At 58.8% G+C, this 26824-nt stretch overlaps 2 protein-coding genes across 7 annotated transcripts in view; both read left to right on the plus strand.

The window, feature by feature from the left end:
* The first annotated feature begins 5624 nt into the window (after positions 1 to 5624).
* Positions 5625 to 19791, plus strand: LOC101945118 (glycoprotein-N-acetylgalactosamine 3-beta-galactosyltransferase 1-B-like). Of its 5 annotated transcripts, XR_010594482.1 has the most exons (5): positions 9976 to 10298; positions 12336 to 12565; positions 13078 to 13742; positions 14614 to 15843; positions 15997 to 19791. XR_010594482.1 is itself a non-coding variant. In XM_065576312.1 (4 exons), the coding sequence occupies exons 2-4, from the start codon at positions 12370 to 12372 to the stop codon at positions 14830 to 14832; spliced, it is 1080 nt and encodes a 359-aa protein (XP_065432384.1). In that variant the 5' UTR covers positions 5625 to 5754; positions 12336 to 12369; the 3' UTR covers positions 14833 to 19791. The 5 variants fall into 5 exon arrangements, 4 of the variants coding, with proteins under 4 accessions (XP_065432384.1, XP_065432383.1, XP_065432385.1 ...); XM_065576312.1 differs by lacking the exon at positions 9976 to 10298 and adding an exon at positions 5625 to 5754 and having other exon boundaries at positions 14614 to 19791; XM_065576311.1 differs by lacking the exon at positions 9976 to 10298 and adding an exon at positions 7641 to 7797 and having other exon boundaries at positions 14614 to 19791.
* Positions 19792 to 19885: 94 nt separating this feature from the next.
* Positions 19886 to 26824, plus strand: part of LOC101931210 (glycoprotein-N-acetylgalactosamine 3-beta-galactosyltransferase 1-B-like) — a 28929-nt gene continuing 21990 nt past the window's right edge. Inside the window, exon 1 of one of the 2 annotated variants that reach the window (XM_065576314.1) lies at positions 19886 to 25417. The gene's annotated coding sequence lies outside the window, so the exon portion shown is untranslated. Of the gene's footprint in view, positions 25418 to 25440; positions 25906 to 26824 lie in introns of those variants that run through there. The other variant, XM_065576315.1, reaches the window with a different exon arrangement.

Here is a 26824-nt window from a genome sequence, read left to right on the forward strand (position 1 = left end):
AAATTACCTGGCTGTCAGGGAGAAGAAAGACTTGCTAATAGCTGTTAGCAAAGAGAGCCCACCGCATCAGCCAGTAAATTCTGTTAAGCAAAAGAAATCAGGGTTTAATCCTGCAGGACAAGGAGAACTCAATTTTGCAAAGGGAAGCCACAGGTTAACCCTAAAAGGCCCAAACTCTAAGGGTGTTGAGCCAAAGGTGTGGCATGACAAACATGACTGTAGATGGACACTCGCAATAAATTTGTTGTTATTGCTAATGGTAATTTTTGTAACTAATGTGTTGCTATTACCAAGAACTGTAAAAATGTACAATGTGCCTAATCTTTTGGAAAATCCCTTGAACATGTTGCAAGTGATACATAAGGACACGCCTTGTGTTAGAGGGTCTTGTAATGCTAATGTTGCACAGTTAATGCCTATAAACAGTATTAGAACTTTTCACAGGAGAAGAGACATTCCAGACTTGATGTGCTGTATGAAAAGGGAAACTGAGGCACACTACCATATTGCTTTCACGGCTAAATACCAAGATTCCTACACTGTGAACAACATTAATATCTTTGTTGATTTGATGTTAATTGGGTTCCAAACATTTGCCAGAGCGTGTATAAATAAAGTAGCTAGTTTCTTTAGCTCTTGGCGAGATCACATGAAATATACAGGAATCCTGCTGCCAGAGCAGATCCAATCCACTATTGTTCTAACTAAGTTGTACCTTGTGTTTGTAAAGAGATTCAATCATGTTACTGAACATGAGTTGGGTAAACCATTTCTGTTATACACTGGTATGGCTTCTAACCCGGTACAAGCTGTAATGAGACAGAACCCAGGATGGGGAGCTCTTGGGATGCAGTCAGTGACGTTTGTGTCATCCCATCCTGCATCAATTTTGCATTGGGGGTGTGACGTTATGAGTGTAGTATAATATCTCATTGAAAGATGACAGGGCCAGAAAGAGTTAAGTAACTCACAGACTGACCTGACCCACGGGTGAACCTTAAGGACTGGTTAGGAAGATATATAAATGAATAGAGCTTTGAAATGCAAGCCTGCATTGTTAGAAATCTTACATCACAAGACCTGAGCAAACAAGTCTTGCCTATTGCTATAACTTTAATTCAAAGATCAAAAAAGGAATATTAACATTTATGATGATACTTGAGTGAAATAGTATTATTGTCTATATGTCTCTTTGAAGGTTGTGGTAACCTGTATCCGAACTGTTTAATGGGTAGATTACCCTGCGCTAATTGCCAGGATGTTTGAGAGAAGGAGAATTAAGCCTATTGTTTTCTCAGGCCAAAAAGCTGCTGGAAATGTATAAAAACCCTGGGACATGATTCTACTTCATCTCAGATCTGCTTTGGGTTTCAAGAGGGGGAAACCTTAAGCCACAAGGATTGAGATCCCCAGTCACTGACTGGAGTCACCCTGAATACAGACATTGGACTATAACCTATGGACTATTTCTAAAAGGACTTTTGGCAACTACAAGTTCACCTCTGCTATGTATCTGGATCTCAAGAATTGAATTCAAGTCTGTATGTATATTGGTCTTTTAACCAAACACTCTCTCTCTTTTCTTTTTAAATAAATTTTAGCTTAGTTAATAAGAATTGGCTATTAGCGTGTATTTTGGGTAAGATCTAAGTTGTAATTGAACCTGGGTATGTGGTTGATCCTTTGGGATTGGAAGAACCTTTTCTTTTATATGATGAGATAAAATTTTCAGTAATCATCATCATATCTGACATGTGTGTCTGGACGGAGGTCTGAGGCTGGGAACTTTAAGGGAACTGCGTTGTTTGGACTTCTGAGTAACCAGTGAGGTACTACAAAAGCTGTTTTGTGCTGGCTTGGAAAATCTAAGTATTGGAATAACCACCAGCTTTTGGGGTTTGTCAGCCCCGTTTTGTTTGCAATTGAGTGACCTCAGCTGGCTCCCACGGGCAGCACCGTCACAGCCCCTTCAAGGTCATCAGACAGGTAAACAAGGTGAACTATGTCATGGAAAGCAACAGAGGGTCCTGTGGCACCTTTAAGACTAACAGAAGTATTGGAGCATAAGCTTTCATGGGTGAATGCCCACTTCATCAGACACAAGTAATGGAAATTTCCAGAGGCAGGTATAAATCAGTATGGAGATAACGAGGTTAGTTCAATCAGGGAGGGTGAGGTGCTCTGCTAGCAGTCGAGGTGTGAACACCAAGGGAGGAGAAACTACTTCTGTAGTTGGCTAGCCATTCACAGTCTTTGTTTAATCCTGATGGTGTCAAATTTGCAAATGAACTGGACCTCAGCAGTTTCTCTTTGGAGTCTGGTCCTGAAGTTTTTTTGCTGTAAGATGGCTACCTTTACATCTGCTATTGTGTGGCCAGGGAGGTTGAAGTGTTCTCCTACAGGTTTTTGTATATTGCCATTCCTGATATCTGACTTGTGTCCATTTATCCTCTTGCGTAGTGACTGTCCAGTTTGGCCAATGTACATAGCAGAGGGGCATTGCTGGCACATGATGGCATATATTACATTGGTGGACGTGCAGGTGAATGAGCCGGTGATGTTGTAGCTGATCTGGTTAGGTCCTGTGATGGTGTTGCTGGTGTAGATATGTGGGCAGAGTTGGCATCGAGGTTTGTTACATGGGATGGTTCCTGAGTTAGAGTTGTTATGGTGCGGTGTGTGGTTGCTGGTGAGAATATGCTTAAGGTTGGCAGGTTGTCCGTGGGCGAGGACTAGCCTGCCTCCCAAGGTCTGTGAAAGTGAGGGATCATTGTCCAGGATGGGTTGTAGATCACTGATGATGCGTTGGAGAGGTTTAAGCTGAGGACTGTAGGTGATGGCCAGTGGAGTTCTGTTGGTTTCTTTTTCTTTTTTACAGGTTCAGACTAACACGGCTACCCCTCTGATACTTGACACTATGTAGTGGAACTGTCCAACCGGGCACCCAGTCTCCAGGTGCACCATGTCAACACGATGAAGCCATACTGGGACAGGGAGAAGTTGGTGCTGGCTGTGTGTGGGCAGTGGGAGGAGAAAGGAGAGGACCCCCTGGTGGGACTCCTCCCTGAGGCTGGGGCTAACCCCTCACTAGAATCAATTCCCCTCTCAGACCAGCTAACCCCTGCCCAGCAGGCAGAGATCAGAGAGGTGCTGCATTCATACCGGCAGCTGTTCTCCAGCCGGCCTCGGCTCACTAATCTGGCTGTCCACTGGATGGAGATGGGAGCCAACCCTCCCATCAGGTGTTCCCCATTCAGGGTTACTGGGAAAACAGCCCAGGCCCTGGAGAGAGAGGTCAGAGACATGCTGGCTTTAGGGGTGATCCAGTCGTCCTCCAGCCCCTGGGCCTCACCCGTGGTGCTGGTCCCCAAGAAGGACGGGTCGATCCAGTTCTGTGTGGACTATCGGAAGCTCAATGCCATTACGGTGTCCAATGCCTACCCCGTGCCAAGGACCGATGAGATCTTAGACAAGTTGGGGGGGCGCCCAGTACCTCACTACCATGGATCTTACCAAAGGCTACTGGCAGGTGCCTTTGGACCCGGAGGCCAGGGTGAAGTCCGCCTTCACCACCCCAATAGGGCTCTTCGAGTTCCTGGTCCTGCCTTTCGGCCTCAAGGGGGCACCTGCCGCCTTCCAGCGCCTGGTGGATCAGTTGCTAAGGGGGATGGAGGACTTTGCTCTGGCGTATATTGACGATATCTATGTCTTTAGCCAGACCTGGGAGGAACATGTGTCCCAGGTGAAGAAGGTGCTGGGTCACCTCCAGGATGCAGGACTGACCATAAAAGCTGGAAAGTGCAAGGTGGGGATGGCAGAGGTGTCATACTTGGGTCACAAGGTGGGGGGTGGCCACCTGAAGCCGGAGCCGGCCAAGGTGGAGACAATCCAGGATTGCCCTGCTCCCCAGACTAAGAAGCAGGTCCAGGCTGTCATTGGGATGGCGGGGTGCTACCGGAGGTTTGTTCCCCACTTTAGTTCCCTGGCAGCTCCCCTCACAGAGCCGTGTAGGAAGGGAAAGCCGGACAAGGTGGTCTGGACTGAGCAGTGCCAGAGGGCTCTCTGTGCGCTGAAGGGGGCACTTATCCAAGGCCCGGTGCTGGTAAACCCAGATTTTAACAAACCCTTCCTGGTGTTCACTGACGCCTTGGACACAGGGCTGGGGGCGGTGCTGATGCAAACTGATACTGAGGGGGAGAGACACCCCATTGTGTACCTGAGCAAGACGCTGCTGCCCCGGGAGCAGCACTACGCGGCCATAGAGAAGGAATGCCTGGCCATGGTGGGGGCCCTTAACAAACTGCAGCCGTATCTATTTGGGCGGCGCTTCACCGGGTACACCGACCATTCGCCCCTGACGTGGCTGCACCAAATGAAAGGGGCCAATGCCAAGCTGCTGAGGTGGGCCCTGCTCCTCCAGGGGTATGACATGGAGGTGGCCCATGTGAGGGGGAGGGCCAATGTTATAGCCGATGCTTTATCACGGGGCGGGGACCCTGAACTTCGCCAGGTCACTGGCTAAGTGACCCCGCTCAGTTCAGCCTCGAAGGGGGAGAGATGTGACAAAGTGGGGGGTGTTCTTGGTTTTTCCTTGGTTTTTTCAATGGTTTGCATGCAGAGGGGGTGGGACTCAGTTGAATAGTTTAACGAGGTGAGGGGAGAGGGAGTTTGTTGTTACAGAGGACCAGCGAGGCCGGCCAATGGCCTGGAGAATGGATACCCAGTGACTGGTGACCGGGAGGCCCAGCTCGGGAGTCACAGCCGGTTCTGGCCGGGGAGGACAATGGGTTGTGAAGAGAGGAACCCGGTGACCTGACCAGCCGGTTCCAGCCAGAGCAGGACAGAAGAAAGGAGGCCCAGGCGACTCTGTTTACCAGGATAGATGACAATGGACAGAGGCGGGGCTTGTGGGAGGTGATATCAGATGCGATACCCAGCTGGGAAGCACATGGCCGGGCTTGGGACTGGAGAGAGAGAGACAGGTGTACTAAGGCTCAGAGAGGTGCGGTTCCAGGAGGTGGAGGGGCCTGATCCCTGAGAGAGAGTAGACCCCCAAGAAGGGCTGTCTCACTGAAGGAGGTTCCCCCCAGGGACTGTGCGGGGCCAAGAGTGAGCGCGACCTGTGAGTTCGTGACAAGCCCTCTGGCCCCTGCATGTGTCTAGCCACTTCCAGGTCCTGTGGGATCCCGGCTTTCTGTTTTTCTAGCCTTCCCAGCGGTCTGCGGGTGCAATTGACCCGGGGGGCTGGCTGCAGCCAAGTTCAGGAAGGGGACGTTGACTTTTGAGCACTCCAGGGGCTGGATTTACCCATGCACGATTACTTCAGCTCTGTGTGCAAAGTGGGCAATTGTGTGTGTAAATAGAGGTGGGGGGGCAGGGCCTGCAGTAGTCTTTTTGTTGCCAGTTTGACCCACCCACCCGCCCGCTCGCCCCCAGCCTCCTGTCCTAGCCTGCATCTGAGGCTGGCAAATCCAAGTCTGTGCCATCAGCCCAGTTCAGGAAGCACCTTCCTTGGGTGGGGGTGGGGCATGCTTTGGGCTGTCCCATAGCCGCTGCATGCAGGTGTGAACCTGTGTTCTGGGGCAATGGGACTAGGGCTCCATCCTGGGTAGCTAACAGCCCCCCCCCCCCCCCGCCCCGCCCCCATCACAGGGCACTTCATGCCAGCCCCAGGAACGGCTGCTGTGTGCGGTTAGCTCACTGGATCAGATGAAGATGCCATTTAGAGCCTGCTCTTTGTTCCTACTCATCCAGGTAAGGAGAACAAACACTGATCCTTTGGAGAATGGGCCCCAGTCCAGCACGGACCAACTCCTGCCCTGGGGTGGGTGGGTGTGTGACGAAGTGGGGTTTTATTCATCTCCTTACTGGCCTATACTATTACTGGGAGTACCTGAGTTTCCCCAGTGTCCTGCACCAATACGTAGGTGGTGGGAATTGGGGGTGTGAGTTTGCTGAGCCCCTCGGGGCAGGTGAGACTGCCGAGCTATTTGCACCTGTGTGACCTGAGACCCAGGAGGGGGTTGCGGCCAGGTGACACCTTTGGCCCCGGGAAAAGAGAAAAAGGCCAGAGGAGGGGCTGGAGAGTTTCAGTTTAGAGCTGGCTGGGGAAACGGAGGGAGGCCCGGAACCGGGCTCTGGGCTCCCTACCCCCCAAGATGGACCTGACTGTGAGGGGTACTGTTCTCTGTACCTACAAGCTCTGTTTTAGACCGTGTTCCTGTCATCTAATAACCCTTCTGTTCTACCGGCTGGCTCAGAGTCACGTCTGACTGCGGAGTTGGGGGGCAGGACCCTCTGGCTGCCCCAGGAGCTCCGCCCGGGCGGACTCGCTGTGGGAAGCGCACGGTTTGGACGGGGATGCTGAATGCTCCGAGGTCAGGCCCAGGAAGGTTGAAGATGTGGAAGCTTTTTGCTCCGAGAGAGGAGGCTCCCTACAGTCCTGACTGGCTTTGTATGGAGTAATTCCAGAGCATCCCCCAGTGACTCCGGGACAGGGTGTCAGCAGCGGTAGGAGGGTTCACCCCCAATGAACATGCCCCACCCCCACCGCCCTGCACAAGGGCTGGGCTCCGTCCTGCCCATATAGGTAAAATCCAGGTTCACAGGCAAGGGCAAGAAATGGTTTTCCTGCCAAACCAGTAAAACCACCCGCCCAGCCAGGTGAGCAGCAGGGAGACACCTCCACCCTCCACCCCCCGCCAGGTCAGAGGGCGACACACCCGGCTATGGGACATATGGAACATAGGGATGTGGACTGGAAGGATGGGGGAAGGGGGAACGTGTCTGGCTATGGGGCACGGGGACAGGGACCGGGAGGGGGTGGGACCACACCCAGCTATGGGGCATGGGGACAGGTGCCGGGGTGGGTGGGACCACACCCGGCTATGGGGCAGGGGGGGACAGACACCGGGGTGGGGTGGGGTGGGACACACACCTGGCTATGGGGCATGGGGACAGGTGCCGGGGTGGTTGGGACACAAGCCTGGCTATGGAACATGTGGAGAGGTGCCGGGATGGGTGGGACACACACCCAGCTATGGGGCATGTGAAGAGGTGCCGGGGTGGGTGGGACCACACCCGACTATGGGGCAGGGGGACAGGTGCCAGGGTGGTTGGGACACACACCTGGCTATGGGGCAGAGGGACAGGTGCCAGGGTGGGGTGGGACCACACCCAGCTATGGGGCAGGGGGACAGGTGTTGGGGTGGGATGGGACCACACCCGGCTATGTGGCAGGGGGAAAAGTGCTGGGGTGGGACACACACCTGGCTATGGGGCAGGGGGACAAGTGTTGGGGTGGGGTGGGACACACACCTGGCTATGGGGCAGGGGGACAAGTGTTGGGGTGGGACCACATCCGGCTATGGGGCAAGGTGTGTCCCCAGCCCGCCTCCCCCCATTCCTCCTTCTCCTACCCTGCCCCCCATTTCCCCTCCCCTATTTGCTGAAGGGGGGGAGCAGCTGGGACTGGGTCCTCCCCCCCCTTGTGACTACCCCTCCCCCTTCTTTGTCCCCCTCCCCAATCTGGGGGGGGGGGGCAAGGAGTCCCAGCCCCAGCGCCCCCTCTTCCCATCTGGGGGGTCCTTGAGCCAATCAGGAGCGGGCTGGCAGCTCGGCGGCCAATGGGCGCAGGGAGGGGCGGGGCCTTATCTCCGAGCTGGATACAATGTAGCGCTGCGGGAGTCCGCTGCGGAGGCGGCCGCCGTGGGGCGCCTGGGCCGGGGGCTTTGCTGCTGCCGGGGGTCCCGGGGCGAGTCCGGCCGCTCCCCGCTCTGCTCCCGCGGTCCTGGGAAGGTAACGGTGCCGCGGGTCCCTTGACACCCCCCCAGATCTGGGGGGATTTAAATCAGAGCGGCCCCACCCCCGACCTCTCCCCACACCTCTGCCCCACTCCCACCCGGCGTCTCTCCATCCCCTCACCACCCCGTCTCCTCTGGGGTCCCCCCCGTCTGCCCCCTCCCCACCCCGTCTCCCCCGGGGTCCCCCCCCCGTCTGCCCCATCCCCTCCCCACCCCGTCTCCCCCGGGGTCCCCCCCGTCTGCCCCATCCCCTCCCCACCCCGTCTCCCCCGGGGTCCCCCCCGTCTGCCCCATCCCCTCATCACCCCGTCTCCCCCCCCCGTCTGCCCCATCCCCCTCACCATCCCGTCTCCCCCGGGGTCCCCCCCGTCTGCCCCATCCCCTCATCACCCCGTCTCCCCTGGGGTCCGTCCCCCCGTCTGCCCCATCCCCCTCACCATCCCGTCTCCCCTGGGTTCCCTCCCGTCTGCCCCATCCCCTCATCACCCCGTCTCCCCTGGGGTCCCCCTCGTCTGCCCCATCCCCCTCACCACCCCGTCTCCCCCCCCGTCTGCCCCATCCCCTCACCATCCCGTCTCCCCCGGGGTCCCCCCCGTCTGCCCTATCCCCCTCACCATCCCGTCTCCCCCGGGGTCCCCCCCGTCTGCCCTATCCCCCTCACCATCCCGTCTCCTCTGGGGGTCCCCCCCGTCTGCCCCATCCCCCTCACCATCCCGTCTCCCCCGGGGTCCCCCCCCGTCTGCCCCATCCCCTCCCCACCCCCTCCCCACCCCGTCTCCCCTGGGATTCCCCCCCCCGTCTGCCCCATCCCCTCACCACCTCGTCTCCCCCGGGGTCCCCCCCGTCTGCTCCATCCCCTCATCACCTCGTCTCCCCCGGGTTCCCTCCCGTCTGCCCCATCCCCTCACCATCCCGTCTCCCCTGGGTTCCCTCCCGTCTGCCCCATCCCCTCACCATCCCGTCTCCCCTGGGGTCCCTCATCTGCCACCATCCCCCTGCCACTCCGTCTCCCCTGGAGTCCCCCCGTCTGCCCCATCCCCCTGCCACTCTGTCTCCCTTAGGGTGCCACCTTCCCTCTCCCTCCCATGTCCTCTGGAGTCCCCCCAGTGCCCCCCATCCTCCCAGCACCCCATTTGCCCTAGGGCCCCCCACCTTCCCTCTGCCCCTGGATGCTCCTTCCCTTCCCTGGCACTGCCCACTCCCCCTCTTACCTCTGACCCCCTCCATCTACTGGTGTCCCCACCCCCAAGGTTTCTCTGTTCTCCCCCTTGTGCCCCCCCAGTGTTCCCCCTCTTGGGGGGGGCTAGGACCCCTCCCCCCCGCACATCCTTTGGTAGGGGGCTCCCTCTGTCTTTCTCTGCTCCTGTCCCTTAATCCGCTGGTCCCCGCACTCCACTCGGACGGGAAGGTGACTCCCATCAGGGCTCCCATTCCAGGGCCCCTGGACCATCCCCAACCCCCTCATGGCTGGATTTCCCAGGGAGCAGAGCTGGGAGGGGTCCCTTGGCAGGGCAGGGTTGTTCCTTCGGGCGCTGGGGTACAGACGGCAGAGCCGGTGCGTGGGAGCGGGCAGGGGGCACATCGGGCTGACCTGCACCCCCGCATGGTGGTGGTGACAGTTTCCTGACCGTTGACTCTGCTAGCCCAGCCCCAGGGGGGAGGGGATCACCCCCTACTGCAAAGAGCAGAAGAACCAGGGCTGTGGGGTTAATTTAATTCTGGGCCTGAGTCCCATCGGGACCGGTCCCACTTAGGGAGAGGAGACCAGCCCGGCTGTAGCCCAAGGACCTGGCTCTGAGCCCTCCAGGGGCTGGCGAGTAAAGAGCCCAGCTGTGAGCGGAAGGTGGGGGGCGGCTCGGCGTGGGCACCAGGTGTGAGTGTGTGTGAGTGTGGGGGGTGTGCCCCTGGAGCGGGGAGATGGAGGTTGCAGAGTGGGGTTTGGGGGCTGTCTGGATCACTTGAATCAGAGGGTGTTCTGGGTGGAGGGGGGCAGGAGATGGGGGGGTGCTGGCTGGGGGTCCCCTTGGATGCTGGGGTGGCAACCTAGGGCATATGGAGGGTCTCTTAAGGGCGAAGATACTGGCTGCACTTGGGTGTGGTGGTGGAGGGCACTGCATGGGGGTGGCACAAGGGGGCATGGAGGGCACTTGGGGGACATTGGGGGGCATGGAGGGCACTGGGTGGATGGAGGCCTAGGTGGGGAGGAGACCCAGGGGGGACATGTGAAGGGCGCTGGGTGGTTCTGTCCCTCTGTCCATCCATCCCCTCCCTCTAGCGGGGTCTGGCTGGGCAGAGAGGCCCCCCCCCGTTGCTATGGAAACCCCCTCCCCATCTCTCCATGCTCATCAGCCAGCTCTGGTTTGCTGTGGCCGCCAGCCCTTCCCAGCAGCCTGGGGGAGAGCAAGGGGGGGACGGGGGTTGGGATGCTCATCGGATCCCGACTGCCTGTTGGAGTCTCTGGGGAGCTGCCGGCTGCCTGGGGGCTACGCTCTCCTGGTGAGTGACGGGGAGCGGCTCCCCCCAGATGCATGGGGGCAGGGATGGCAAAGGGGCTGGGTGGGGGAGACACGGCCCATCATGCGGTGGGGAGGCTTGAACTGGTGGAGGGGGGTCTGCCCAGCCCCATAGACTCCCTGAACGTCCTGGCGTCACCCACTGGGATGGATTGACCTAGTTTCGACCTGACTGTCGCTCTCTGGTCGTCTGCCTCTGCTCCCCTCCCGCCCACCCCCCCGACTCTTCCCCCTCCAGCTCTCTGGGGGTTTGGGGTCACTTCCACCTCATTTCGGACCCAGCTCTGAGCCTGGAAGGAGGCCGGGGTCCCCGGAGCAGAAGGGCAGGATCTGCCCAGTGGGGGGAGACACGGGCACAGGAGGGGTGGTGGGGGTGGAATAGCCTCTGCCAACATCCTGCCTCTGCTAGCCGTCGCCCAGGCAGACCAGTTGGCTGGGTCCCCGTGGAGTCGTTAGCATCCCCCTGGGGTGGGAGCTCAGGTTAGGGTCCCCTCTGAAGAAAGATGCCCCCCCTTTGCTGCCTCCCCCCTCCCCGCAGGTCAGGTCATGGGGATGACCCCCCCCCCCATTCTCCTCCTGGCATGTTCGCCAACCTACTGAGCGCTCCCAAGTCGTGTGATGCAGGGGAACGGCCCCAGGACCCTCCCTGTCTGTGCCCTGATCGGTGACCCATTGATCTCCCTTGGGGCTGAGCTCATGGGGCTCTCGGGGTCAGAGGGGCAGCAGAGATCAAAGCCTCTCATCTCACTGTTCTGGGGGGGGGGCATGCCCCATGGCACATCGTGTCCCCCCCCCACCTGCTAATATTTATCTCACTCTTCGGTTCCCAGCCTCTCCCCGCCACCCCACCTCCGGTGGCTGCTTCTGCACCAAAGCCCCGTCCTGGGACCCCTTCTCAGCCCCCCTCCCGGACTGTTTGTTCTCTTGCCCCCTTGGGACCTGGTGATTAATTAACAGCAGCTGCCACTTAGCTCTGATTAATAATGGAAGGCACGCGAGGGGGCTGGGCTGGGTTCTGCAGCTCAGGTGCCCATTTCTAGCCCAGGATCTTCCCAGCTTGGGAACGTCTGGGCTGCACCCCCACCCCGAGGTTCGTCCCCACACCCCCCACCCTGGGGCTCATCTCTACATCTACCTCTTCCTCCCCCCTTGGGCTTATCCCTTTCCCCCTCCCCCAGTCTGTGGCTGTGTCCCTAGGTTCCCCCAATCCCCCCCCCCTCCCATAAATGCTGGGTTTTTGTTTATGGCCACTGCAGCCCCTGACACCCCCCCCCCACCGCGTTGCTGGGTTTTGCAGGGGGAGTTGTGCCCCCTCCATTTATCTGCCACCTCCATAGAACTTTGACTCTGCCCTGCTGGGGAAGGTGATGGGGCCACGCTCGTGGGTCTGGGCTGCTGCCGCATGGACTCGGTCAGGGCGGTGCCCGCTGGACGCATGGCCCTGCCGCAGGCTCGCTGCCTGCGGGCCCCTCCCTGTGCTGCTTGGGTCCCGTGGTGGGCACTCAGCGCGATCCCGAATCCTGGCTGCTGCGTTGGGCACTTTCCCAGCCCAGGGTCTGGGACGGGGACACTCCTGGCAAACGTGCTTCTGGCTGGCGTCACTGGTGCCCCCTCTCTGCCACGGCCCCGGGGGCTGTGGATGGGGGGGGAGTAACTGGGGCTCGAGCCCCATCCCAGCTCGCTCAGGGCTACGAATGTTGGAGAAGGAACTGGGGAGGGGGGATAGTGTCCTGAAGGAGCAGAAATCCTGGCTCGGGCGGGGAACAGCTGGGGCAGATCCTGCCCCCCCCAGGACCCTGGCAGGGCGTGGGAGCCGGAACCGGAGCCAGCCGGGCGGTTCCCAGCTCTGTCTCTGCCCCTTTATGGGTTTAGCTTTGGACTCTGCTCTTGTCCCGTCTGAGCCTGACTGGTAATTAATTATTAAGCCGCAAGGTGGGGGGAAGAGTTGCCCCTTCTGGTGGCTCCACCCAGCTCTCCCCACCCCCCCCCCCCGCAGCCTGATCCGCTCTTTTCCCCCTAGGCTGTGTGAAGCCCTCCCTGGGCAGCCGGGCCGCATGGCACTGGGGGGCTTCAAGGGCTCCTGGCTGGCCTTCCACGTGGGCATCGTGACCGGCTTCATCAGCACCTTCTACTTGCTCAATGGCCTGCTCTGGCCGCAGCCCCCGGGCCCCGAGAGCCAGACGCCCCACCCTGACGCCTGGGTTGTCCAGCACCCAGCGCTCCTCAGCGCTGGCCACCCGCACCTCTCAGGTGGGCGGGACTGGGGCGTGGAGGGATCCCGCAAGAGCCGTGGAGCGCGGTGTCTCTGCAGGGCGTGGGGGCTGGGGATTGATGGTGCAGAGGCTAGGGGAGGGAGTGGGGCAGCCAAGGTGGAGACAGAGGGAATCCTGGCGCTGGGGCAGGGAACTCCTGATGTAGCATCCCCACTGGGTTGTGGGGCTGTACAGACGGTGCGCTGGGCCCCAAGGCAGGAATCGCCCCCAGGAGGTGGGTGGCAGGGGGAACTGGAGAATGGTCCCGTCCAAGCAGTTTCACGCTGGCCTAGATTTATTGCACTTTCAAGTAAATGAGAGAGGCCCGGCCTCCCCGCCCACCTCACCTCCCATTGTCCTTGCCCAGTTCAGCGTGTACACCAGGTTGGATGGGCTCCGGGAGGCCCTGGCACCGGTGCCCGCAGCTATGCCAGGGGCCGGCTCAGTCTTGGGGTGATTGGGGAGGTGGGGGCGTCACCCCTGTGCCCCTAATGCTCTTTCCGCGCCCAGGGGAGGTCAGCACGACTGCGGCCGAGCTGTACAGCAAGGTGCGGATCCTGTGCTGGGTCATGACGGGCCCCAGCAACCTGGAGACCAAGGCCCGGCACGTCCAGGCCACGTGGGCGCGGCACTGCAATGTGGTGCTGTTCATGAGTTCGGTGCAGGACGACGGCTTCCCCGCCGTGGGGCTGGACACTAAGGAAGGCCGGGACCAGCTGTACTGGAAAACTATCCGGGCCTTCCAGTACGTCCACCAGCACCACCTGGAGCAGGCCGACTGGTTCCTCAAGGCGGACGACGACACCTTCGTGGTGCTGGACAACCTGCGCTGGCTGCTGGCCAACCACACGCCTGAGGAGCCCGTCTACTTCGGGAAGCGCTTCAAGCCCTACGCCAAGCAGGGCTACATGAGTGGCGGGGCCGGCTACGTCCTCAGCAAGGAGGCCCTAAGGCGCTTTGTGGAGGGCTTCAGGACCCAGGTGTGCAGCCACACCACCTCGGTGGAGGACCTGGCCTTGGGCCAGTGCATGGAGAAGATGGGGGTGCGGGCGGGGGACTCCCGGGACGCCGCTGGGCGGGAGACTTTCCACCCCTTTGGGCCCGAATCCCACCTCACCGGGAAGTTCTCCAAGAGCTTCTGGTACTGGAAGTACTGCTACTATCCCATCGTGGAGGTACGTGACCGCCTGCCTGCCCCCCTCCCATGGTATCTTCTGGGCATGGGTGCCAGTGGCTGCGTTCCCTTCCCCTCCCCTGGGCCTGGGTTCCTGGGCTGCATTTATCACCCCCACCCCCCGTGGCATCCTCCGGGTGTCGGTGCCCAGGCTGAATTGAGGACAGGCCCTGCTGTTCTGGCTTCTCCGTGGCCAGGGAAGGTGGTTCCGTGGTTCCGTGGTTAAGGCTGGAGTGCCAGCTGCTCAGCCCGCAGGCCTCTAAGACACCCTGGCAGCACGTGGACCTAGGGAGCTGTCTGGGTCCCTGTGGTGGCCTCCCGTGGAAGGGGTGGGTCTCAGCCCAACGTTGGCTCGGTCCCTGGGGCCTCTGGTAGTTTTCCATGCCTGGACTCCTGTGGACGGGCAGCTCACAAAGTGTTGGGTGATCACGGTGCCCCGTGGAAGCCAGCGGAGAAACGGGCAGAGTTAATAGCATTAGCCAGCCAGCGGTGCCGCCCCGAGGGGGGCCGGATCCTGGTCCAGAGCCGATGCCCCTTCTGCCCCCAGGGGAGCAGGCATGGGATTGGGGGCATGGGGGGGAGGTCCAGCATGCTGCCTATTCGCTGTTCGTTGGAGGCCCCTGGCGGGATGATCCCGCGGCTGCACTGGGGGAGCAGCGGAGCCGGGGCATCTGCCAGCATCAGGGATTCGAATAATTGGTGCTTAGCTACCACTGAGCTGCTGCCGCGGGAGCCCGTGGAGCTGCTTGCACCGGGGGGTGGAGGGGTGGGAAGGGGGGATCTCTATTGGGGCTGCTCCTCCTGCCCCATTCACACCCCTTTGCGTGGCTCGGGGCCTCTCCCATTAACCCTTCCCCTCCTGCGCTCCGCAGGGCCCCCAGTGCTGCTCCGACCTGGCCATCTCCTTCCACTACGTGAACCCCGAGCTTATGTATACCCTGGAGTTCCTGACCTACCACCTGCGGGCCTATGGTTACCGCTACCGCTACCAGCCGCCCCTGCCGGAGAACGCCGCTCGCCTGCTGCAGCGCCAGGGCTGGCCGAAGGCGGCCAACGCTACGCTGCTGGTGCAGGGCACCAAGAAACTGTAGTGGGGCTGGGAGGAGGCGGTCGGTCCGGGATCGGGCTCTGTGCCTGATGTGGGGCTGGCGTCCTGGGTGAGCCGTGGCCAGGAGCCACGGCCACGTGGCAGCCCCTGAACTGGATGATGGAGGGGGCTGTCTCGGGCTAGCTGCCATCCCAGTTGGCACTAACTGCCCCCCTTGCTGGTAGAGGGGCAGAGGGACCCCCCATAGAGGGTCCTCTCCAGGGCAGGGGCAGGCCTGGGGTGAGGGGTTCAGCCTCCTGGCCCGTGTCTCTGATGCCACGCTCCTGCCCTGGCCCCATCCAACAGACCCAATCCCTAGGAGATGCCCGGAGCCCAACCAATGGTGACTTGGGGAAGGGGAGGCTGGAGCTACATTTGGTGGTGAGGGAGGGTCCTCGCACCCTCCCCCTCCCCCCACAGTCAATAGGGCAGGGTCACAAGGCACAGGGAAGATGAGGCAGGTAGCCCAGGCCACTGAGGGGCCTTTCGGGCTCTGTCTGATGGGCCCTTCCAGGAGGGGATGAGTCTGGATCAGTCCATGGAAGGCTTTATAATGGGGGCAGCAGCCATCTTCCCTCCCCCCCCCCCACTGCCCAGGGGGGCCTGAAGGGTGTGAGGTCTGAGGAAGGCACATGGGGGAAAGGAAGCGGGCAGGTTTCCCATTGTGGGGGGAGGAGCTGGGACGCCATGATGAGGGGCACATGGGGTGGCATGTGATGGTGGCGGCAAGGAGTTCTGGGAGCAGGGTCTGGCTGGGCTGGAGAGAGGCCCTTGGCAGTGGGGACGAAGGGGTGGGCGGGCATGCGAGAGGCAGAAGCGCTGCCCTTGGCTAGAGGTGCACGGCGCCCAACCAATCGCAAATTGTGGGTGGAGAAAAACCCCGTGGCAAGCCACGGTCAATACCACTAAATGGCGCGGGGGCCAAGGGTGATACCACCGCCTCCAGGTTTGGCTGGAGCCCTGCCACGGATCAGTCCACTGCATGGGGAGGGGGCCATGGGCAATACCACCACAGGCTGAGCTGGAGCCCTGCCACAGATCGTACCACTATGGGTGAGCAGGCCATGGATCATACCACTGCATGGTGAGGGGGCTATGGCCGATACCACTGCCAGCTAAGCTGGAGTGCTGCCAGGGATCAGACCACTGCAGGGTTAGGGGGCCACAGGCTGAGCTGGAGCCCTGCCACGGATCATACCACTGCACGGCAAGCAGGCAATAGATTGTACCACTGTTGGGTGATGGGGCCAAGGATCGTACCACTTTGGGGTGAGCAGGAACCCCGCAGCAGATGGCACCACTTCACAGCTCACTCGTGGCTTGTGAAATGCCCGTGGCAGCCCCCTCCCCCCCCCCACGTGGTGCACTGGAGCAGGGGGTCTCATCACTGTCCTCATGGGAGAATCAAGGGGCGAATTGGGCTTTGGGGTGAATAAACGCTGCTTTGGTTTTTGTAAAGAAATGGTCTGGTTTTAGCTTCCCTGCTCCGGGGCCCTGCGGCTGGGTCCGGGCTCTGGCTACGTAGCAGTGCCCAGGGCTGAGCGGGTGCTGACCGCGGTGCCCACAGGGCCCAGCTACGCCCAGCCCCAATGGGTGGGTTGAGCCCAGCCTGGGGGCACCTGCACTCGCCAGTCAGCGCTGACTCCTCGGCGTGGCAGTGGGGTGGGGCGCCCATGCGAGAGGGGGCTAGAGTAGGCCAGAGAGGCTGTTCAGGCCGACAGCCAATCAAGAAAGGGCTCGCTGAGAGCCAATCAGGGCTCAGCTTGGCCCTATATAAAGGCTGCCCAGACAACCACCAAGCAGTGGGTCCCAGGCCTTTGACAGGGGAAGGTCAGTCTCCAGAGCTGGGAGACTAGCACCTGGACAGCGCAGTGCTGGCCAGGCTTGGGGAGCAGAAGGGAGCTCTAGCCCGTAGCCTGCCAGGCTGCAGGCCCTGAAGGGAAGGGCCTAGTGGGTGCAAGGGGCTGTAGGGGATCCGGCCCAAGGAAGCGGACAGATGAGGGGGGAGGAGGAGGACGGCGAGGCTGCCGCCAGAGGGTCTCTGGGCTGGGACCCAGAGTAGAGGGCAGGCCTGGGTCCCTCCCCTTGCAGTACACCGAGCCATCGGCCGTAGGGAGCAGCCATCATAGACAACACCAGATCCCCGACGAGGGATTAGACTTTGGGGTGTGTGATTGGACATGGTGGCTGGGGCATAGAGAGACTACTGATTTCCCCCCCCCCCCCCAGAAGGGGGTGTGGATGGACTAAGGGCATAGCCGGAGGGCAGTTGTCCTGAAGAGGATACCGCGAGCTGGAGAGTGGCGTGGGCTCAGACGCCAACCAAGGGCGGGACACCACTAGGAGAGGGCGCTCCACTGGACTGAGCTAATTCCCGGAGACAACCAGCCGGAGGCAAGTCCCAAACCTGTCACAGGCAGGGTCAGAGCAGGCGGCTGCTGGCATCTTGGTGGGGCTTGGGGCTGCATACAGGGCAGGGGGACTTGGCTGGCGGGGTGCGGGCAGGGGCCCTGAGGCTGATCAGCGCCAGGCGGGACAGGTTTCCTGCACCCACTTTGTGGCTGGGGTCAGAATCCAGGTGTGACAAACTGGGACTGTTCTTACTGTGGTCTGTGAATGCTGACGGGGAGTGTGGCTGGGATAGTCTGCATCGTATGTAACATGAGAACCCAGGAAGGGGTTAGAGGCCAGGTGACACCTTGGCCCGGGAAACTGAACAAAGGCTGGGGGGAGAGTTCAGAGCTGGCTGGTGACGTGGCTGGGAGGCAGATGGGGCTCTGACCTCCCAAGGGGGCTGGGGTGCCCTGGGACCCCAAGATGCACCTAACTGGGGGGGATCCTGTTGTCTGTGCCTGCAAGACCTGTCTTGGACTGTGTTCCTGTCGTCTAAATAAACCTTCTGCTTTACTGGCTGGCTGAGAGTCATGGTGAATCGCAGGAAGCCTTGTGCCCCCCCACTCTCCGTGACACCAGGCTGTGGCTCCGGGTGCTTGCTCGGGCTCCCCCACACCGGGCTGAGGTGTTTGCACAGCAGGGTCTGAGCTGGATAGCCAGGGGCCTGGTGCTGGAGCCCAGCCTTCGCAGGGCAGCCTTCGCGCCAGAGATGTGGCGACATTAACCCCTTGCCTCCCAGAGTTGAGTCCACCTGCGCTTTGCAATGCGGGGATGACGTCATGGCCCAAATGCAGCTGGCTCTGTGTGACGTTGCTCTCTGTCGGCTTTATGAAAATACGCTTATGAGTGTGAACATGATGTAACTGGAATATGCTTTACGCAAAAGGTCTCTTGTAAGGTATCATTACAAAGCTTATGTCACGGAATCACAGGATGTGCCCACTCTTGGCTCCGTGCGGTCCATGGGGGGGGAACCCCCTTCAGTGAGACAGCCCACTTGCTCTGGACCCCTGGGACCTCCACTCCCAGAGGGAATAATGGCCCCTGTTCTCTAGACTGGAGTGACGCTCAGCCGGCATAAAACAGGAGGGGTTATTGAGCTGAACACAGCACAGGAAACTCTCAGGCTTGGGCCTCAGAGCTGGTCCTCAGCACAGCACATCCCAGTCTCCCCAGCATCCAGGTGGGCTCTGCCTGCTCCCCCCTCCAGCCCCGAATCCCCCCTGCTTCCCAGCTGGGCATCTGATATCACTGGCCCCAAGCCCCGCCTCTGTCCATTGGCTTCTCTCCAGGTAAACAGGGTCGCCTGGGCCCCCTCTCCTCTCTTCTGTCCTCTGGTCAGGTCACCGGGGTCCTCTCTTCGCAGCCCATTGTCGTCCCACTGGCCAGAACCGGCTGCGACTCCTGAGCTGAGCCTCCTGGGGTCTCCATTCTCCCGGGATCCCAAGTTCCCTCGCTGGTCCTCTGTAACAACAAACTCCCTCTCCCATCACATCGTTAAACCAGTAACACCCAGGGAAACTGAGTCCCACGCCCACTGCGTGCAAACCATTGGAAAACAAGAAAATCCCACACTTCGTCACTACGTCACAGCTTAGAAGAAGAAGATATAAACTTGTATTACTGATGTAAACGTATTAAGTGGAAGCCATTAAGGGTGCTTCTATAAATAGCCCTGTTTACTTGCAAACCTTCCTGTGTATGTGTGGGTCAGCCCAGGAACTGTGGGGTCTCAGGACATGTGACCATGTCACATGATACTAAAATCCATCTGTGACGTGCAGTCTATATGGTTTTATAAAAACATGATAAGTGAATATAATGTAACTGGGATAGTTTTAGAAAAATATGGTAAAAAGTGAATATAACATAACTGGGATGTGCTTCATGCAAAAGGTCTCTTATAAGGTATCATTACAAAGCTTATATTCTACTGAGTGTGATCATCCAATTTGTATAAATGTACCACTCTTGTATCTAAAACTAGAAATATAAAATATAACTCTGAGGGCCTATTGTAATTATGTACAGTGTGGGTCATTAATGATGGTTTGGAATCTTGATGACTCCCATTGTCTGCAGATGGTTGTGTTTACCTGTGAGTCTTCTGGTATATGTGTGTGCTGGCAAGTGAGTAATGAAGTCTTGCAGTGACATGTGATCATGTCACCTGAACTGGAATCCATCTTTAACCTGGTGCTTTTCCAGTGAGGGGGGGGTGGAAACCCAGAGGGATAAAGGGTTTCCGCCTTATGCAAAAGATATATAAAGGGGTGGAAGAGAACAAAGGAGAGAGAGGAGCCATCATGAAGAATCCCCTAGCTATCACCTGAGCTGCAACAAGAGCTGTACCAGGGGAAAGAATTGTGCCCAAGCCTGGAAGGTGTCCAGTCTGAGAAAAACTTACTGAAACATCTCTGAGGGTGAGATTATCTGTATTCAGTTTGATTAGACATAGATTTGCGCATTTTATTTTATTTTACTTGGTGACTTACTTTGTTCTGTCTGTTACTACTTGGAACCACTTAAATTCTATTTTCTGTATTTAATAAAATCACTTTTTATTTAGTAATTTACTCAGAGTATGTATTAATACCTGGGGGAGCAAACAACTGTGCATATCTCTCTATCAGTGTTATAGAGGGCGAACAATTTATGAGTTTGCCCTGTATAAGCTTTATGCAGGGTAAAACGGATTTATCTGGGTTTGGACCCCATTGGGAGTTGGGCATCTGAGTGCTAAAGACAAGCACACTTCTGTCAGCTGTTTTCAGGTAAACTTGCAGCTTTGGGACAAGTGATTCAGACCCTGTGTTACCGAAATATCGGGTCCACCTAGCTGAGAGCCAATAACAGCCAGACCGGGATAAGGAAGAGTTGCTTTATTCTGCAGAAGAAAGGAGAGCTTTGCACCTTGGTACAAAAACTCTGTCTTACACACATTTTACAGATCCTTTATATATATTCAGACAAAGGTCCTTGCAGTGTTAACACTTGATTGGTGGTTGTCAGACCCGTGCTTTTGCTATCTGGTCAGTGAAAACCGGCTTGGGACCAGCTCCAACTACCTTAAGGCCTTGAAGGGAAGACGGTTGAAAAGTTCAGGCTACTGTGTACTTGAAGTGTCTGCTTCCCCCTAATGGCCACTGGTTGACATAAAGGCTGCTCTGTTAAGGGGGGGTCACTAGTAACTTTCACACCTGGGTCTGTGTTGGGGCAGACGGGAGTGTCTGGCTCAGCAAGACGGAGTGCTGGAGTCCTGAGCTGGCAGGGAAAACAGGAGCAGAGGTAGTCTTTGCACATCTGGTGGCAGCTCCCAAGGGGGTTTCTGTGATCCAACCTTTCACACCATCATAAAACTGGTACTTTACCATTTAGAAGGAAGGGTGGGGACTGAGAGATTCCCGCCTTATGCCAAAACTATAAAAGGGGGTGGAGCAGAGCAAAGGAGGCCAGTCCTGAGAAAACCCCTGCTTACCACCGGAGATGTCTGCTGGAACTAACAAGGACTGTACCGGGGAAAGGATTGGGCCCAGATGAGGAGGGAGTCTAGTCCGTGAAAGAAGCTTATTGGAACATCTCTAAGCGTGAGATATTACCTATAATCAGTTTCTTAATGTATTAGGCTTAGACTTGGGTGTTTTTGCTTTATTTTGCTTGGTGATTTACTTTGTTCTCTCTGTTATTACTTGAAACCACTTAAATCCTACTTTTTATACTTAATAAAATCACTTTTGTTTATTAATGAACCCAGAGTACGTGATTAATACCTGGGGGAGCAAACAGCTGTGCATCTCTCTATCAGTGTTATAGAGGGGGGACAATTTATGAATTTACCCTGTATAAGCTTTATACAGAGTAAAACAAATGTATTTGGCGTTTGGATCCCACTGGGAACTGGGTGCCGGAGAGGTAATCTGCTGAGCTGTGTTTGGTTCAAGTCTGCAGCTTTGGGGGCATGGCCCAGACCCTGAGTCTGTGTCGCGGTAGGCAGGGCCGTTCTTACCCATAAGCAAAGTATGCAGCTGCGTGGGGCACCAAGTTTCCTGGTGCCCTGCGCAGCTGCGTGCTGCTCCAGCCCCTGGTCCGGCTCTTCCCCAGGGTCCTTGCCCCTGCTCTTCCCACCCTTGCTCCACCCCAGCCCTCCCCACTGCACCCCTTCCCCAAAGCCCCGCCCCCACTCCCTTGAGCTCTGCAGCATGGCTGGGCCTGCACTCACCGGCAGCGGCAAGTGCAGACCTGGCCCCAGCCAGGCGATCGGTGAGAGCTGGGGGGGTGGTTTCCCCAAGCCAGCCCCACCCCCCCACAGAGGCCTGGGCTCCCATCCCTGCAGGGGGGCTGCGTAGGGCCCCAGAATAGCAAGGGACGGCCCTGGCGGTAGGCTAACGTGTCCGGCTCAACAAGGCAGGGTTCGGGAGTCCCAAACTGGCAGGGAAAATTAGGCTCCGAGATACTTTCAGCCCATCAGGTGACAGTCCCGGGGATCTCTGTGACCGAACCCATCACACAGCTGGCTCTGGGGTGGAGTGCAGCAGCTGCACAGCAGGGGCGGGAGGCAAAGGGACACTAGGAGGTGAGAGCTGTGCTGCCAGCCGGAGGGGAAGGGGTGGTGGTTCGGAGTTAACTGTGGCTGTGCTCGCTGCAAGGTTCAGCGGGGGAACGGCTGGGTAAGGACAGGTGCCACGGCTCAGGGGGAGGGAGCGGCTGGCACTTTGCTCAACCCTCCCCATCCCTGCAGAGATAACCACGGCCCAACCAGGACAAGCTAGCGAGGTTGCCTAGAGAGGCGCTGCTGCGGGCGGGGCTGCTCCCCCAGGCTCTGAATTTGCTCTGACCCGGTGTGCATCTGTGTGATGACGCGGGGGGCGGAGGGGGCGGGTTATTCGTCTTGCTATGTTGCATGTGAGTCTTACTGTTCCACACTAATATTGTACAAAGAACGAGGAGTCCTTGTGGCACCTTAGAGCAGGGGTCGGCCGAGTCTTCATTTATTCACTCTGATTTAAGGTTTCGCGTGTCAGTCATACATTTTAACGTTTGTAGGAGGTCTCTCTCTCTAAGTCTATAATATAGAACTAAACTATTGTTGTCTGTAAAGTAAATAAGGTTTTTAAAATGTTTAAGAAGCTTCATTTAAAATTAAATGAAAATGCAGAGCCCCCGGGACCGGTGGCCAGGACCCGGGCAGTGTGAGTGCCACTGAAAATCAGCCCGCGTGCCGCCTTCGGACCGCTTGCCATAGATTGCCTACCCCTGCATGCAGTGGAAAATACAGTAGGAAGCGATATATACACAGAGAACATGAGAAAATGGGGGTTGCCGTAGCAACGCTAATGAGACTAATCGATTAAGGTGGGCTATTATCAGCAGGAGAAAAAAACCTTTTGTAGTGATAATCAGGATGGCCACAAGGACTCCTCGTTCTGTTTACTGATCCAGACTAACACAGCTACCACTCTGATACGTAGGTGGTGGGAATTGGGGGTGTGATTTTGCTGAGGCCCTCGGGGCAGGTGAGACGGCCCAGCCGTTTGTAGCTATGAAACCTGAGACCGAGGAGGGGAGTGCAACCAGGTGACACCTTTGGCCTGGGCAGCGAGACAAAGAGAAGGAGGAAGGACATGAAGGGGGTGTCGGAGGTCGGTGGCTGGAGGCTGGCAGTCGGGGGGACTGGAGGAGGGGGAATCCAGGGCATCTGGCCCAGGATTCCCAAGATGACTTGGCTGAAAGTCACTGATGTCCATTATAACAAGTTCTGTTCTACGCTGTGTTCCTGTCTATGAATAACCCTTCTGTTTGGCTGGCTGAGAGTGACGTTTGACTGCGGAGTTGGGGTGCAGGACCCTCTGGCTTCCCCAGGACCCCGCCCGGGCGCACTCGCTGCGGGAAGCGCACGGGGGGACGGGGATGCTGAATGCTCCGAGGTCAGACCCAGGAAGGTGGAAGCATCTGGTCCTGGAGACAGTCTGCTCCGAGAGAGGAGGCTCCCCCGGAGTCCTGACCGGCTTCGTAGGGAGCAGTTCCAGAGCATCGCCTGGGGACTCCGGGACAATCTGCCAGATGCCCAGAGAGTGGAAGGCATGTGAGTGATCTCCTCCCTCCCCAGAGAGACGGGGTCAAGGCAGGATTTGTGCCAGGTCTGGGGGGGAAAGGGGCAGCTCCCTAGCAGCCTGGCAGGGTCTCTCGTTTGCTGCTCTGAGCTCAGCTGGGTGGCTGCATCGTGGCAGCTAGGGTGACCAGATATACTGTCCCAATATTTAACCCTTTGTCCCGCGGCCTGATCAATGTACGCTCGGGATGCCATTTGTCCCAATATTCAGGTAAGGAGGCGAGCGGGAGGGAGGTGCTGAATCCGTGGGTGCTCCAGGGTTGGAGCATCCATGGGGCAAAATTGTAGCCAAGCTCCCCACTCCTCGCCTCCTTCTCCCCCCAGCGCGCCTCGTCCGCGCTTCTCCCCCCCTCCAGCTGTTTGGCGGCGCTTAGCGCTTTCCAGGAGGGAGGGGGAAGGAGCAGGGATACGGCGCACTCAGGGGAGGAGGCAGAGAAGAGGCAGGGCAGGGGTGGGGACTTGGGGGATGGGGGCAGAGCGAGGACAGTGCAGGGGCGGGAAGAGGCGGGGGGTGGGCGAGCACCCACCCGGCAGAAGGGAAGTTGGCGCTGTAGGGGCGAGTGGCGGGCGGGGAGGGTGAAGAGGCGAGCGAGCGGCGGGTGGGGGACTGAGGAGGGACGCAGCAAGCCAGCAGGGGGCTGGGGGGATGAGGAAGGGCACAGTTGGGGGGGCCCAAGGGGGAGGGGACGGGACCTGTGGCAGAGTGGGGGCGGAGCCTGGGAGGAGCGGGGGTGGACTGTGGGCGGGGCTGACAGCACCCCAATGTGTCCCGATATTTTAGTGCTGTGATCTGGTCACCCTAGTGGCAGCGAGCACCAGCACGGGGCTCGGCTTGGCCACAATCCCCACACGCCCAATCAATGCCGCCCCTCGCACAGCAAAGTGGCCCGGTGCCCGGGGGCAGCTCCCACCCCACAGCCTGGGCCAGAAAGGCCAGTGCCATTGTGGGGTGTATTAACAGCAGTGTCGTGTCTCAGACCCGGTTCTGGGCACCCCGCAAATCGGAGAGAGGCCAGAGGAGAGCAACAAAAACCGATGCAAGGTGGAAAGACCTGGAGCCCCCTGGAAAGGTGGAAAGACCTGGGTGTGTTTAGACGGCGGAGAGGGGACCTGGGAAGAGCTGCTGAGAGCTGCTGTAAAGCGGCCAGGGATCAAGTGGTCTCCGTGTCCGCTGAAACTAGGGGAAGAGGTAACGGGCTTGATCTGCAGCGTGGGGGGATTTAGGTGGGATGTTAGGGAAAACTTGCTACCTCGCCGGGCAGCGACGCTCTGGAACAGGCGGCCTAGGGCGGTTTTCAAGAACAGGTTGGACAATCACCTGTCAGGTATGCTCTGATACAGGGGGCCAGACGGGACCTCTCCCCGCCCCTTCCAGCCTGATATGGGAGCCTCTGACATCTGCCCTGCCCCGCACTCCCTTCCCCTCCCTCATTGCCTGACCCCTCAGACTTCCCCACCCCCTCCCCATCACCCACTTGCTTCCTCTCCTGCTCCACCCGGCCCCCTCTTCCTCCCCCACGGCCTGTCACACCACCTCCCACCCAGCTACTGTCTCCTCAAACAGACGCCCCTAGGGATCCTGGGTGTTAGCCCCCCCCCCGATGCGGACAGCTGCTGCCCACCGCCCTGTGCCATGTGTTTGCGCCACAAGGGCACCGGCTTCGGGTCCCCCTAGATGGGACCCCACCCCTCAGCACATCCAGCTGAGAGCGAAGATCCCAGTGGAACCGTGTTCGTCCCCGGAGCGGAGCCACGGCAGCCCCTGGCCTTGTCCCTCTGCTCTTGGGGTCCCATGGCCACTGGGGCAGGTGTTCGGTGCCAGGCCCCGGTGCCACAGTACATGGGAGGGACTCCGGGGTGGGGCTTGGGTTTAGTTGCCATGACGTGCGGATCTCCTGTGCGCACATTTCCAGCGCAAGGTCAGACTCGTTGCTGCTCCCCAGGGAGGCGAAGCTGCCGCCTCCAGGGAGTGGTGGCTGGCCTCGGGCAAGGCAGCCTAGCCCTTGGGAAGAATGAGAGCAGGAGCTGGAGCTGCAGCCCAAGCAGGAGGAGCCGGTCCCTTTTGCTGAGGTGCAGGAGGATAAAGGTGAGCAAATGACGAGGGTGGAGCACCCAGAGCCCAAGTCTGCCCTTTGCAGGAGGTGACGAGGACAGACACATTCGGCTGCTTTCACGCTGGCCCAGGCCCCGGTGATATGGCAGCACCAGGGGTAGCCAATATTCCCCCCTTCCCACGGGGATCACAGAGCCAAGCAGCATCCAGGGACCCCAATACTCCCTGATCTAGCCCTGGGGCCGGGGAGGGGCCGGTGGTTCCCTGCCGAGGGAGAGGGGAGTGAGATCAGCGGTCCCTAGACAGACGGACCCCCTCACCTGCAGGGCTACAGCCCGGCAGAGGGTGCAGGTTTAATGCTGTGGATGGCCACCAGACGTGGTTGGTGGGTTCTGGGCAGGAGGCAGCGTTAATTCTAGGAACTCGGCACCTAGTCCCTGCAGGGGCCGAGTCGCTCTTTGTGAGCTGTGCCCGACTGGAGGAAGTCTCCGATGAATCTCTCCTTGCGGACACCTGATCAGGTGGGTGACTCAGAGATCCAGCCCACTCTCAGTTGAGGTCGGGGTGTTGTGAGATTGTTGCAGGAGGTCTGTGCGTGCTGCTACAGGGGATGCATCGTCCCGGTGGATCAGTGCCAAGGCAAAAGGTGGCAGGTGATAGAGACAAAGAGGGGCCGGGGCGGAGCGGGGACTGGGTGCTCAGATGAGATGTGGGAGGAGATCGGGGCTGAGCGCAGGAGCAGCTGTTGGGGACTCAGGAGCCAGGCAGCATCTTGACCCAGCATGTGTCCCAGGTGCCCACCCTCCGAGAAGTGGACAAAACACAGGGTCCCGGATCGAGGGGAGTTTCTATGTTTTGTTAGGTTCCGATTTGGACCCAGACCAATTTAAGTGGAATGGTGTTCCCTTGGGGACCTGGCAGCCTGAAACTGACATGATCCTTGTCAGTTTCACATCTGCAATCCCAGAGCCCCGCCAGGCACACTGCCTGAGCACCCCGGCGTTTCCAGACACTGGGCCGGCTTGCTGCTCAGGCTCAGAACTTGGGCAGGCTGGGGAAGCCAGCTGGCCGGGAGTAATGAACCCAGAAGCCCTGGCTTGGACTGGCTTTCCTCCAGCTCTGCAGCAGGGAGCCTGAAAGCCCCGGATACAATCACAGACCCTGGAAGACCGGGGACCCCCACAGCCCTTCCAGAAACCAGGCAGGTGCCATCAAAGCCCTGCCTGTGACTGGCTGAAAATTCAAGGAACGCAAGGTGGTTCTGCAAATCATTTTGGTTTTGCTGAATGGGCAAAAATTCCTGCCTAGCTCCAAACCTACCTGTTCTGTTGCCCCCCCATTTCCCCGCTGGCCCCCAGCAGCCCACTTCTCCATGAACCAGGCGGATACCGATCCATAGGAACAAAGCAATGGTCACACTGGCTCAGAACTGAGGTCCAT

This window comes from Chrysemys picta, chromosome 22, assembly GCF_011386835.1.
Source record: "Chrysemys picta bellii isolate R12L10 chromosome 22, ASM1138683v2, whole genome shotgun sequence".
NCBI classification, from domain to species: domain Eukaryota; kingdom Metazoa; phylum Chordata; order Testudines; family Emydidae; genus Chrysemys; species Chrysemys picta.